At 37.1% G+C, this 14,866-nt stretch overlaps 1 protein-coding gene across 3 annotated transcripts in view; it reads left to right on the plus strand.

Moving 5' to 3' along the window:
* Positions 1-2,469: 2,469 nt before the first annotated feature.
* The window catches only part of NDUFS4 (NADH:ubiquinone oxidoreductase subunit S4), a 124,343-nt gene continuing 111,946 nt past the window's right edge, over positions 2,470-14,866 (plus strand). For all 3 annotated transcript variants that reach the window (XM_007195579.2, XM_007195581.3, XM_007195580.2), the window contains exon 1: positions 2,470-2,592. In XM_007195579.2, the coding sequence (XP_007195641.1) occupies positions 2,495-2,592 (98 nt within the window). In that variant the 5' untranslated portion in view covers positions 2,470-2,494. The remainder of the gene's footprint in view (positions 2,593-14,866) is intronic.

A 14,866-nucleotide genomic window follows, 5' to 3' on the forward strand; every position in this document is an offset into this window, starting at 1 on the left:
TGAAGGGGATTAAGAGGTACAAACTTCCAGCTATAAAATAACTAAGTCAGGATATAATGTACACATAGGGAATTTGGTCAATAATATTCTAACAACTTTGTACAGTGACAGATATTAAGCGGTCTTCTTGCTATAATCATTTCATAACGTACAAAAGTATTGAATTACTATGTTACACACTTGAAACTAACATAATATTATATGTTAATTATAATGCAACAAAAATAAATAAGTAAAACACGGAAGCAAAAGAAAGCATAATCCATAAGTTTAAAAATGACTAAACTGGACTTCATCAACATTAAAAACATTTACTTAGCAACACACCCTGTAAAGAGGATGAAAAGACAAGCTACAGATAGGAAAAAATATTTGTGAACCACATATTTAATGAAAGACTCATATCTGGAATATATAAAGACAAAATGTAACAGTAAAAAACAAATAATGCAACTAGAAAATGGGCAAAATGAGACATTTAACCGAATAGAATATTCATAAAGGCAAATAAGCACATGAAAAGATATTCAACATCATTAGCCATTAGAGGAATACAAATTAAGACCATGATGACATATCACTACACACCTATTATTTATGTTAGGTGAACTGAAATTAAAAATAGTGACAATACCAAATGCTGGCAGGGATACGGAGAAACTGGATCTCATACATTGCTGGTGGGGATGAAAAATGGTACAGCTTTTCTGGAAAATAGTTTAGCAGTTTTCTTAAAAAACTAAATATACATTGCACTTTTGAGGATTTATCCCAGAGAAATGAAAATTTATGTCCACACACAAACCTGTACATGATTGCTCATAGCAGTTTTATTTGTAATAGCCCCAAATGGGAAACAACCAAAATATTCTGCAACAGGTGAATGGTTAATCAAATTGTGGTAGTTCAGATATATATACTATTAGTTTTGTTTTTTGGCAGCATCTGGACTAATACACCATGGAACACTACTCAGCAATAAAAAGGGATTAAATGCAATAACTTGGATGGATCTCAATGGCATTATGCTGACTGAAAGAAGCCAATTTCAAAAAGTCATATACTGCAAGATTCCATTATATAACATTCTTGAAATACAAAATTATAAAAATGGAAACAGTAGTGGTGGCCAGGGGTTGGGAGGTGGGTACTATTGTGACAGAGTAGCACCAGGGGAAATTTTTGTGGTGATGGAATAGGTCTGTATCTCGATTGTGTTCGTGGTTTCATGAATTGACACGTGATAGAATGACATAGGACCATATAAACACTTTATATCAATGTCGGTTTCCTAGCTTAGATACTGTACAGTAATTATATAAGATGTAATCAATGGGGGAAACTGGGTGAAGGGTACACAAGATCTCTCTGTACTGTTTTTGCAACTTCCTGTGAAATCTATTTCAAAATTAAAAGTTTAAAAGAAAATTCCCTCTGAGACATCTCTCCTTTCATCTTTCTGTGCATTTCCTCTTTTCCTGGACATGGCTTTCTCTCTCTTTGGTGCTAGGTGCTATGGTGCTCAATCTCTTTCTTTTCCCCTTTTCCCTATGTATTGAGTTTTCTTTTAATTGGCCTTAATGCAAAACCAAGGCATTCCCCAACCTCCTGTTAATCCTATTCTTTTAATAAAGGTTACGTTTTAACTTGCTTAATTTTAAAAGCAGCAACGTTCTAACTCTAAAAAAAAATCTTTTAAATAACAAACCCCACAAAGTAGTCTGCTTTTCATTTTATAAGCCACAGTTAATCATTGTTCTTAAGGTCAGTAGCCCACAATACAAACATGTTTCCAACAATCGCCTCAGAAGATAATTTTTGTTTTATATGTCTGGTATCTATGGGTTATGATCACACATTCAGGATTTACTGGGAAAAGAGTGATATAAAATATTATGTTCCGTTAGTTTTTCATATAAATACACACATCAAAAATATAATCCTTTGCCAGGCCATGTGTCTAGATTTTTCATTTGGAAAATATGATCATTATAACTATCAACTACAGAACACCAAACTGAATACAGCCCTTTCCTGAGGTCTTGCAAACTTAATCTGGCAACACTTTGGAAAAGTACTACTTAAGGTTCTCAAGAACCCAACGAGCCCTCTGGCTCTTCCAGTGGGCTCAGCCCTAAATATTGAGTCCTTTGAAAAAATTATGAGTTGCAGGTGTTTAAACTTTCAAGTGTTTTCTTTTGGTCTCTTCATTAACTGCTAAGTAACCAGTCCTTAACAACAAAAAAGGATTTTACTTTATGAGGATGATCTTTACACTTAATGCACTTCTGCATTTTTCTTCCGTCCACTTTCCTTCTTATCTCTTTCAACCAAACGTTTCCCCTCTTTTCTAAACTCCATTATTTAACAAAACACCAAACAAGGATAAAATTAACCCAAAAAACCCACTCCGTTGCATTGCGGTTCTATTGGCTTGAAAACGAAGGAAGTTTGTCCCTTGCGGTGATCCGTCCTAGTGTTTGCCTGCAGCAAGATGGCGGCGGTCTCAATGTCAGTGGCGCTGAGGCAAGCGTTGCGGGGGAGAAGGGCAGCGGCTGTAGCTGCCGTTTCCGTTTCCAAGGTTCCGAGCAGGTAACAGCATTGTGAGGCTTCTTCAAGCTTCTCGGGTCTCTCCACTTTTGCGGAGGTCTCTGCTGCTGGGTCCCGGAGAAGGCCTCGGGAAAACGTCCTCTGCTGACCCTTTGCTCGGGAGAGGGCGGGCGGATTTGGGACTAGCTGCGACCTGGGGAAGCTTGGCCAGGCCAGCGGGGGCGTGAATGCGGGGAGGGGGGGAGGAGTACCTCTGGTTTCTTGGAAACTTGGACTGCTGCTGTGAGGGGTATGTGGAGTGGGGCTGTCTCCGGAGCTAAGAGCCGAGCCCCCAGAGAGAGGGGGCGGAGTCTCACTCATTTTTCTCCCCACTTTCCGCACCCCTTCATTTTTTACCTGTTTGCCCATCACTCCAGTCTTTACTGGAGGGTTAAATCACTCCCTCCCCTTCCACGGCTTTAGGTGATATTGATTGGGTTTCTGCACTGAAAGATTCTTTTATTTATCAGGCTGCTTGGGAGGAAAACTTGGTTGGAATTCAACGTTAGTAAAAATATCACTACTAGTAGTACTGGAAAGTAATTTTTTTTTTTTTTCAAACATCTTTATTGAAGTATAATTGCCTTACAATAGTGTGTTAGCATCTGCTTTATAACAAAGTGAATCTGTTATACATATACAATATGTTCCCATTTCTCTTCCCTCTTGCATCTCCCTCCCTCCCACCCTCCCCATGGAAAGTAATTTTTAAAAGACTGGTGGTAATGCCGGGAGTTTTCCCATCCAGAATTTTATTAAAGCCTCACAGTAATACAGTAATTCAGAGATTGTTGTCGTTCATTGTTTTGCCTTGAAGCATTTTTGTGATGGTGATTTCTTTTTCGACTGCGTTACTTAACCCTCCATTTCCCTATTTTTCTGAATTTTCCTGACTTTATTATAGTACTAACACAACAGCATGAGCGCGCACGCGCGCGCACACACACATTCTAGCATTTTTGTCTGCGAAGAATTATTTTGTTCCATTGCTATCTTCACAGCTTGTTAGTATAAATACTAACCAGGGCTTATGTTCAGTATCTTCTACATGAGTGCTTAGAACAGCGATGGAAAGAGTGGATGGACAGATGTGAAGGGGCGGGAGGAATGGGAGTGGTTAAAAATTGAAAAGAGGGTCTAGTGAAACGCTAATTAGTTTAGTGTTATGTTAAACATAAAGGGAATACAGAGAGTTAGAACTGGAATTAATTAGAAAGGATTTTTGGAGGTAAGTTTTATTAAGGTTTTAAATAGTGGATGATGGATGGGAAAGATGATGTCAGTGGCTTATGAAAAGTCTCGAAGGCAATAATAGAGCGATGTATACATAATATAGTGTCATTGAAAAATAAGAATGCTAAGATTGGGGAAAGGTAAGTCTGTACAACAGTTAACTGTTCTACCCATGAGTATTTCTCTAAGGTAAGATACTCCACTGGTTGACTTAGGTCTAGAATAGAGGTGACCAAGGTTAGTTCTTATTCTCCTAGATACTGTGGGCATTAATTTTGCATTCCCGAGAAGTTCACGGTACTCCTAGAACTGAGAACAAATTTGAAGGGTCCATGGCTAATCAAGACATGGATGTATGTCTAAGTCACAGCCATTTTGTTAGCAATTTATAGTTGTCGAAGTTAAGATACTAGATTTTGGAAACTTTGGTAATTAGTACTACTTATCCGCATTTAAAGAGTTTCTGCTTGCAAATGTGTTAAAAGAGATTTGAAAATAAAATTTTAAATCATGTAAGATGACCTTTGTTTCAGACTTTAAAAAACTTAAAAGCCAAGGAAAACGCATTTTAAGCTCAAGTGAAACGATACATTTATTTGCTTTCTTTACCACCTTTTTTACCCGAAGAGCTTATGTTGTTCACTTCACCTTGAGAGAAATTTATGGCGCGTCTCTCTTAGATATTATTTGCTTTTCGTCCTTAAGCACTCTCTTCACATTATGTTTTGAGAGTAACGAGGATCTGAAGAGGTAGAGCGTGGAAAGAGAGCCAATGAATGGGGACATCTGCATCTAAAATTCACTTTATTGTATTGCTTAGAAAATATTTGCAAATGATGTGACATTTCAGATCACTTGCGTGAAATGAAGGGGGATAGAATCAGTAAGGCCCTTGATAAGGAAGGGAGTAGTGAACAAATACAAATATTGAAGAAAAGGAGCTATCGGCAGAAGGAAAGAAGCAGTTAACTGCTACACTAACTTGCATGAGTTTAACTTTAGTATATCAGTAAAAAAACCAAAGAGGAAACCAAAAAACCCAACAATGTGTACACACAAGAAAGAGGAAAAATTGTTTAAACAGTGTAGTTGATTCAGCTGATCTAGTTGCTGAGATCCTGCTTTAGAGTGAGTCTGTTTCCACATGCTTCTTACTTCCCTGGGCTGAAGGAGAGCGGGGACAACCCCGGATATATGGCCTACATTTATTCTTAGTTTCCCTGACTTTCCTAAGGGATTGTCCAGGGTAAGTTTAACTATTTAGGATATTAATCTAAAATCAGATAAAATGGCACTCTATTTCAAAATAGCAATACTTGGGACTCAGGACATGTGATACAGTGTTTTTGTTTTCTTTAACCTATTCATGCATACTTATCTCACCTAGCCCTGTTCTATCACTTCTCAATTGGACTGAGTCTTGTGTTTACCTCAAATATAGCTCCTTAGGGTCTTCAGAGGGTGTTAATTAATACTGGTGGGGACTGAGTGTATGGGACCTTTTTGTGAGGCCTATTTTGTGCTCCAGTCTCTGGCTGTATTTTGTTGCTATGTTTCCTTTTTCAGCGTTAGATAAGCCAGTATGAATATGAGTCTGCAGGAACCTTCAATGAGTAAGAGGCACTAAGTTTGATAAGAGTTCTGTGTGTATTACACCTTGCTAAGAGACTGTCTCAGCCCTAATTTGAAAAACATTTAGGACATTTAAAATCAGTAGGTTGGCTTCTGCTTTAGATAAGGTGGATAAACAAATTCCTCTGAAGGGCAGCTACGTTTTGCTGTCTGGAACATATCAAAGCCAAGTTTTGTGAGCTTTCAGTGTTTCTAATGTGTTTTCTAATAGGTTTCATTGTTTTGCTTATTTTCCTCATTAAAAAATACCCATAATTAGTTGGTCTGTTTTCATCAGTAGCAGACATCTTTGTTGATTTAAATATTTTAACACTAGTAAATATTAGAATAATGTCTTGGCACATAGTAAACCTTACCTAAATAAATGCTGATTTTATTATTGGTTTGAATAGCCTGAATATTTTTCTTTTCTTTAGTCTCGATGGTGGATATCGTGGTAGATGGTACTATTATTTATAATATTAATTTCCATTCCCTGTGACAGGATTATACATCACCACCCCATTGGCCAAGTGACTTGTTTTGACCAATGAAATTTTTTTTTTCAAGGGGTCCATCTCCTCTCCCCGCCTTTTTTTTTTTTAAATTAATTATTTATTTATTTTTGGCTGCATCGGGTCTTAGTTGTGGCACGGGGGATCTTTCGTTGCGGCGCGTGGGCTCGCTCCTCTCTAGTTGTGGTGCGCGGGCTTCTCTCTAGTTGTGGTGCATGGGCTTCTCTCTAGTTGTGGTGCATGGCCTTCTCTCTAGTTGTGGCGCATGGGCTCCAGAGGGCATGGGCTCTGTAGTTGTAGCGCGTGGGCTCTCTAGTTGTGGCACGTGGGCTCAGTAGTTGCCGCACGTGGGATTAGTTGCCCCGCGGCATGTGGGATCTTAGTTCCGGACCAGGGATCGAACCTGTGTAATCTGCATTGGAAGTCAGATTCTTAACCACTGGAGCACCAGGAAAGTCCCTTGACCAATGAAATGTTAACCAGGAATGTTATACCATGTCAAGCAGAAGCTCCAAGAGCTATCCCCTGTTTTGCCATGTCATTTTTTCCTCTGCTGTCCCTGGTGGGGTCTTTTCTTTCAGCCTAGATCCTGGAATAAAGATAACATGGAGGAAAGCAGAAGCTGATTCTTATAGGTTATATAAAATGTAAAGTGACTAAGAAACAAACTTTGTCATAAGCCACGAAGTTGTTTGGGTTGTTGGCTGCCTCAGCATAACAACCTATACTGACTCTTCTACACACACGTGAACGTGCACACACACACTTGAAAATGAGCAGGTTTTTTTTTCTTTAATAAATTTATTTATTTTTGGCTATGTTGGGTTTTCGTTGCTGCGCGCGGGCTTTTCTCTGGTTGTGGCGAGTGGAGGCTACTCTTCGTTGTGGTGCACGAGCTTCTCATTGTGGTGCCTTCTCTTGTTGTGGAGCACAGGCCCTAGGTGCACGGGCTTCAGTAGTTGTGGCATGTGGGCTCAGTAGTTGTGGCTCATGGGCTCTAGAGCGCAGGCTCAGTAGTTGTGGCGCACGGGCTTAGTTGCTCTGCGGCATGTGGGATCTTCCTGGACCAGGGATTGAACCTGTGTCCCCTGCATTGGCAGGCGGATTCTTAACCACTGCGCCACCAGGAAAGTCCCTAAATAGATTTTTTTTTGTACTCAAGCACTTCTTTGACAAGTGTCCTGATTCCTCTTTTGTTTTCAAATTTAAAACAGAGGTGGAAATGAATTTAATTTGAGAAAGGGTACTCACAGAACATGAGAGCTCTTCAGGAATAATAGTAACTAAATGTGATTATTAGACTTGCTGTGTGCAAGCTACTTTACATGAAGTTTTTAAAAGTTGATAATACATGGGACTTAATGAAGAAAGATGGGGCAACTTGATTCCTGTATAATACATTTTAGAGAGGTCTCTGGGTGTGGGGTGAATGCAGAATAAGACCATTTCAAATGGAAAAGCTTCTAAAATATATCCTTTGGTGAACACTGAGAATCATTTTTTTTTTTAGAAATTCACGTTCTTTTATTTATTTATTTATTTATGACTGTGTTGAGTCTTCGTTTCTGTGCGAGGGCTTTCTCCAGTTGAGGCAAGTGGGGACCACTCTTCATCGCGGTGCGCGGGCCTCTCACCATCGCGGCCTCTCTTGTTGCGGAGCACAGGCTCCAGACGCGCAGGCTCAGTAATTGTGGCTCACGGGCCCAGTTGCTCCGTGGCATGTGGGATCTTCCCAGACGAGGGCTCGAACCCGTGTCCCCTGCATTGGCAGGCAGATTCTCAACCACTGCGCCACCAGGGAAGCCCCGAGAATCATTTTTATGATGTTTATTCTGAGTACAAATTAATAATGGCAGCTAACATTTATTTCTCACTGTGTATTAGCCACTGTGCCAAGGACGTTACCTTTGTTATCCCATTTCTCACAGTAATCCTACAACTCACATGTTTTTATTCTCATTTTTCAGACAAAGAAACAGATTTTAAGTTTACATTACTAGGAAATAGTCTGACTTAGCAATTTAAAGGAATATGTTGACTTCTGCAGAGAGAAATATTATGTCTGATAATAGTAAATTAAAACCTCAGTGTCTTCTGTTTTCCTTTTAGCAAGGTGTATATATATATATATATATATATATATATATATATATATATATATATTATTTTATGTTGGAGTATAGTTGTTTAACAATGTTCTATTAGTTTCAGGTGTATAGCAAAGTGATTCAGTTATACATATACATATATCTATTCTTTTGCAAATTCTTTTCCCATTTAGGTTATTACAGAATATTGGGCAGAGTTCCCTGTGCTATACAGTAGGTCCTTGTTGGTTATCTATTTTAAATATAGCAGTGTGTACATGTCAGTCCCAAACTCCCAGTCTGTCCCTCCCCTCAAGGTATATTCTTTATTTAAAAGACTATCTGATGCTCTTTACTTTCATTCCATCGTTCCTTTTATACAGCTAGAGTCTCCAATTGAGGAATTAGGGTTTTTTGTGGTTATTTTTGTGGTAAGGATTTTTTCCCCTAAATTTTGTAATTATTTTTGATGAGAGACTTTGTATAGGTAACTTGATTATTATACTTTCTTACCCTCTTAAACAAAATACGTGTAAGGTATGTATTAAACAAGATATACTGAACATATTTTTCTTTTTCTTTACTCTAGTGATCATTAGGAAATAGAGTTACCGTATTCTGCTGCCTTTAAAAACTATCAAGTGTCTGCTGTGCTTTCTGAGTTCTTGTGTCTACTTTTTAATAGTGTTTTTGTATCCTTCCTTGACTGGTCTGCTCCCCTTTAGCAGTTCCATTGCCACTTTTCGTTTATCATGTATTTGAATACCAAGCAAGTAAAACCTGGTTGAATTTTGTGTAAAATGAAGTAGGCTTAATAAAGCTTTGATAATGGCTGAAATTTACTTTGTTGTGATTAAAGCCTTGAACTTTTTAAAGGTTGACAGATAATACATATAATACATGAGCTCTTATTATAACTTTTCTTTTTTTCGGTTTGCAGTATCCAGAGACCCTGATGGAACCTTTGCAGTGATCACATTCTTCATAACAACTTTCATCTAAATATTTGCATATTTTAGCAAACTGTTCTAAGACTTTTGTCCTTTAAGTAATGGCATGAGAACAATTCAGAATTTCTGTTTCAAATTCTCTGTTTGTTACTGAGTATTTTAGTAGGTGTGTACAACCTTAGGTTCTTTAGAACTAGTTAGTTGCTCAAATGTGACTTTTCCTTCTTGTCTTTACTCACTAGACTTAATTTTTCCTCTATGGGATCATGCTCCAGTTCAGTTGTTTTTAAACCCTTGCTGTGCATCAGAATCACTTGCTGTGTGCATAAATAATTCAGATGCCTTGGTCCCAGTATATATTGGTTCAGTAAATTTAGGTTGAGACCTAGCTCTATAGTGATTCTGAAGGGAAGCTAGGGCTGAAAACTACTGTTTTTGGTTTTTTTTGTTTAATAGTTTCCATGCTATGTCTTGAAGGACTTCAAAATGCATTTTGCCTTAGGTGGAGGAGATTTCCAGAAACAAATGCTTCTATTTTTGCATGTTTTCCTAATCTAAGTTTTGTTTTTCACCCATGTATAGTATAGAGGCTTTTTCTTGGAGAAACTTTCCTTTGAGGCAAAGCAGGCATTTTGATAATTTTGGAGAAAGCAGGCCATGTTACTCGCTCTCCAGAGACTCTTGTTCTTCCTTTTGGAAGGGCTCAGGTTTAATATAGCGCAGCTGTTGAACTCTGCCCTTCAGAGTTTTAAGAAGAAAGTGTTTTATCCTTTAAAATGGAAATGCCTTTTTTAGGGAGGTGGTCTTTGGCTGGATATAGTTCTCTAAGAAAGCTTTTCTAGAGTTCTTTTGTTTCAGTGATTTCTTAGAATTATTTCAGATGTTGAGAGCACTGTCTCTGAAGTAAAGATCTGGCTGCTTTTCTAATGTGTTTTGCTGTATCCTTAACATAGCTAGATGAAGAGTTTATTTCTTTGTGTTTTCTAGGACTTAAAAATATGTTCTTTTCTTTATTCAGCCACTCCATACATAAGTAAATGGTCCTTGAATAGGGTTTACTAGACAAAAGATCCTGTTCTAGATGACTGTTCAGCAAGCCATATGCTTCTCCTAAAAATGTCAGTCTGTCTTGATGAGCTTTAAAGTGAATACAGATGTTTTGGCTCTTTTGAGGACTACCACCCTTTGTGTGGAAAGAGTACTTCTTTTTCAAGAAATTTCTTCAATATACTTATAGAAGTTTGCATGAAATTTATATTTATAACTTTTGTCTCTTAAGTCTAATGAAATTAGATTTAATTAGACATTAGTAATTTGAATTTAATTTTAATATCCTTAGTACAAATGAGGTTTGGAGAAATAAAATGGGTCTTAATAAGGCTTTTGTTAAGATTTTGAATTTATTTGGTCTTTTTAAAAATTTGTAACTTAGAGTACTATTTAATATTTTTATGCAATGAAAGGTGATATTTTGGCAGGAAGGGATACCTTTTTAGATGTTCGGTGTCTTCTACTTTGGTAGGTTAACTGTAGAAGTTATAATTCATAGATTCATATAATGTTTGAGGTGGAAGAAAACTCTTGGATCATCCTGTCTGACCCTTTGTTTAATGCAAGGATCTCCAGAACTTCCTGCTTCTTGATTATCTAGCAGTTGAGGAATATATGGTGAATTACTGGTAGCCCTAGAAGACCCTCTATATTTTTAGGCTCACTGGTAAATGAAGTTTCTCTTTAATATTATATGGAAAAATTCTAACTCTCGTGCACATGTCAGCTCTTCAGATAATTGAAGACATTTGTCATTGGTCATTCTCCTTCTGAGTCTGTGCTCCAGGCTTAGCATGTCTAGTTTGTTTACCCGTAATTAATGACCAGATTTATTACCTCTTGGTACTCCTTAGGATGAATTTCATTTTTTCAGTATCTTTCTTTGAACTATATACTGTATTTTAAACTAAATGAGATGATCAGAAGTGGTAGTCTAGTGAATTTAAACCAAATTAAAGAAAAGCATTGACTCTCAATTGGATTTAACATTTTTTAATTTTTAAAATTATAAAGAAAAATCCACTATTTTCATTTTGGTGAACAGTTTTTAGAATTTTAACAAATGTATAGATTTGTGTAACCATCTCAATAATCAGGGTACAGAATACCAAAGGACTTCACCCCAAAAGACTCCACCCCAAAAGAGTCCCTCCCTACCCTTGTAATCTCTGGCAACAAATAATCTTTTCTTCATCTCCATAGTTTTGTAATTTTGAGACTGTAATATAAATGGAACCATATGGTATACAACCTTGTGAAGATTGGTTTCTTTCACTTAACATAATGCCTTTGAGATTCTTCTAAGTTGTGTGTATCAATAGTTCATTCTCTTTATTGCTAAATCATATTCCATTGTTTGGATATACCACAGTTTATCCATTTACCCCTTGAAGAACATTTCAGTTTTTTCCAGTTTTTGACAGTGGTAAATAGAGCCACTTTAAACATCTGTGTACAGGATTTTATGTAAACATGATTTCATTTCTCTAGAGTAGATACCCAGGAGGGAGATTTCTGGGCCGTAGGTAATATATTTCAACTTTATAAACTGTTTTTCAGAGTAGTCATACCATTTTGCTATTCCAGCAGCAATGTATGGAAATTTAGTTGCTCTGCATCCTTATTAACATTGGTATTGTCAGTATTTTTAAATTTAGCCATTTTAATTGGTGTCTAACGATAATTCAATGTGTTTTGTTTTGTTTTTTTTTAACAATCAAGCTTTATTCTTTCTAACGTCAGTTTTTATTTATTTATTTATTTATTATTATTTTTTTGGTTGTGTTGGGTCTTTGTTTCTGTGCGAGGGCTTTCTCTAGTTGTGGCAAGCGGGGGCCACTCTTCATCGCGGTGCGCGGGCCTCTCACTATCGCGGCCTCTCCTGTTGTGGAGCACAGGCTCCAGACGCGCAGGCTCAGCAGTTGTGGCTCACGGGCCTAGTTGCTCCACGGCATGTGAGATCTTCCCAGACCAGGGCTTGAACCCGTGTCCCCTGCATTAGCAGGCAGATTCTCAACCACTGCGCCACCAGGGAAGCCCCCATTGTGTTTTTTATAACAACTTTATTGAGATATAATTACCATATAATTCATTCATATAAAATGTATGATTTGATGGTTTTTAGTATATTCACAGAGTTGTGCAACCATTCACAGTCAATTTTAGAACATTTCTATCACTCCCAAGAAAAAATCCTGTGCTCATTAGCTGTCACTCCCTGTTTCTCCCTTCCCCTAGCCCTAGGCAACCACCAATCTGCTTTCTGTCTTTTAGGTTTGCCTACTCTGGACATTTCATACAAAGAGAATCATATGTGATCTTTTGTGACTGGCTTCTCTTAATGTTTTCAAGGTTTAACCAAGTTGTAGCATGTATCAATACTTGATTCTTTTTTATTGATGAATAATGTTCTATTGAATGGACATATCACACTTTATCCACAAGTTGATGGACAGTGGGGCTGTTTTCACTTTTTGGCTAGTATGAATAACGTTCTGTGAACATTTGTGTACAAGTTTTTGTGTGACACAGGTTTTCATTCTTTTAGGTATATACGGAGGGGTTGAATTGCTGGACAATATGATAACTCTGTGTTTAGCCCTCTGAGTAACTGCCAGACTCTTTCCAAAGTGTCTGCACCACTTTACATTCCCACCAGCAGTGAATGAGGGTTCCATTGGCTTCACAGTCTTGCCAACACTCGTTATTACCATCTTTATTATAACCATCCTAGTGAGTATGAAGTGGTATCTGGTGGTTTTGATTTGCATTTCCATCATGGATAACTCATGTGGTTTTAATATGTATTTCCCTAATGGCTAATAATATTGAGGTGAAGTGTCTGTTATGTCTTTTGCCAGTTTTTAAGTTGGGTTGTTTATTTTCTTATTGTTGAGCTTTGAGAGTTCTTAAAATATTCTGAATATAAGATCTTTGTTAGATATGTAGTTTGCAAATATTTTCTCCCCATCTGTAGCTTTTCTTTTCATTCTTTTAACAGTATCTTTCAGAGAGTAAAAGTTTTTAATATTGATAAAGTTCACCAGTTTTTGTCTCTTATGGACTGTACTTTTGTTGTCATATCAAAGAACTCTTTGCCTAACCCCAGGACATGAAGATTTTTTCCTCTGTTTTCTTCTTGAAGTTTTGAAATCTTTTTATTCAAATCTATGATCCATGTTGAGTGAATTTTTATATAAAGTGTGAGATTTAAGTTGAGCTTAATTTTTTTTTGCATATGGACGTATATTTGTTCCAACACCATTTATTGTAAAGACTATTCTTTTACCACTGAATTGCTTTGGGGCCTTTGTCAGTAATCAGTTGACTATATTTGTCTGGGTCTGTTCCATTGATCTAAATCCGTTTGCCAATACCACATAGTCTTGATTACTATAGCTTTATAGTTAATGTATTGTAATTGAGGAGTTGTGATTCTTCCAATTTCATTCTTGTTTTTCAAAAATTTTTTAGCTATTCTAGTTCCTTGGCCATTTTGTCTAAATTTTAGAATCATTTTTATCCATATCTCTGAAAAATCCTTCTGAGGTTTTGGTTGGTGTTGTTTTAGATCTATAGACTAATTTGAGGAGAGTTGTCATTTTTACTGTGCTGAGCCTTCCAGTCCATATATATGGACGTCTCTTCATTTATTTATTGATTTCTTTCATCAGTGTTTCGTAGTTTTGAATCTGCAGATCCTGTATGTTCTGTTAGATTTATGCCTACATATCTCAGTTTGGGGGAGCTATGGTAAATAGCCTTGTTTTTTAAAATTTCAGTTTGTAATTGTACATTGCCATATATAGAAATAGGACTGATTTTTGTGTGTTTGACTTTGCAGGCAACCTTGCTATATTCATTTGTTAGTTTTTTATGTATTTTGTAGATTCTTGGGGATTTTTTAAGTAGGTAATCATGTAGTATGTGAGTAAGGACAGTTTATTTATTCTGTCCAATCTCTATACCTTTGTTTCTTTTTGGTTTCCAGAAGTGTTAAACAAGGGTGGTGACAGTAGACATTCTTGCCATTTACTGATCTTAAGGGAAAGCTTTCAGTTTTTCACCGTTAAATATAATGTTAGCTAAAGATTTTTTTGGTAGAAAAGCCTTTTATCAGATTGAGGAAGTTTCTACTCCTAGATTGCTAATAGTTTTTTTTTTTTTTAAATTAATTAATTTATTTTGGCTGTGTTGGGTCTTCATTTCTGTGCGAGGGCTTCCTCTAGTTGGGGCAAGCGGGGGCCACTCTTCATTGCGATGTGCCGGTCTCTCACTATCGTGGCCTCTCTTGTTGCAGAGCACGGGCTCTAGACACGCAGGCTCAGTAGTTGTGGCTCATGGGCCTAGTTGCTCCGCGGCATGTGGGATCTTCCCAGACCAGGGCTCGAACCCGTGTCCCCTGCATTGGCAGGCAGATTCTCAACCACTGCGCCACCAGGGAAGCCCCCGCTAATAGTTTTTAATCATGAATGGATGTTATATTTTATCTAATGCCTTTTCTGTATCAATGATATATTATTATGGTTTTTCTTCTTTAGCCTGTCAATATGTTGAATTATGTTGATTTTTCAAATACTGAAGCAGCCTTGCATTCTCAGGATAAATCCCACTTGGTTGTGTTATTTAATTCTTTTTATATACTTCTGTGTTTGATTTGCTAATACTTTGTTGAGGATTTTTACATCTATATCTATGAAGGATATTGGTTGTAGTTTTCTTTTTTTGTTCTATTTTTGTTTCGATATCAGGGTATAATACTGGACTCATAACATGAGCTAGGAAGGACTTCTTCATCTTCTGTTTTCTTTTGAATTGCTTTAGTTCCATC

This window comes from Balaenoptera acutorostrata, chromosome 2 (assembly GCF_949987535.1).
Source record: "Balaenoptera acutorostrata chromosome 2, mBalAcu1.1, whole genome shotgun sequence".
Taxonomy (NCBI): Eukaryota; Metazoa; Chordata; class Mammalia; order Artiodactyla; family Balaenopteridae; genus Balaenoptera; species Balaenoptera acutorostrata.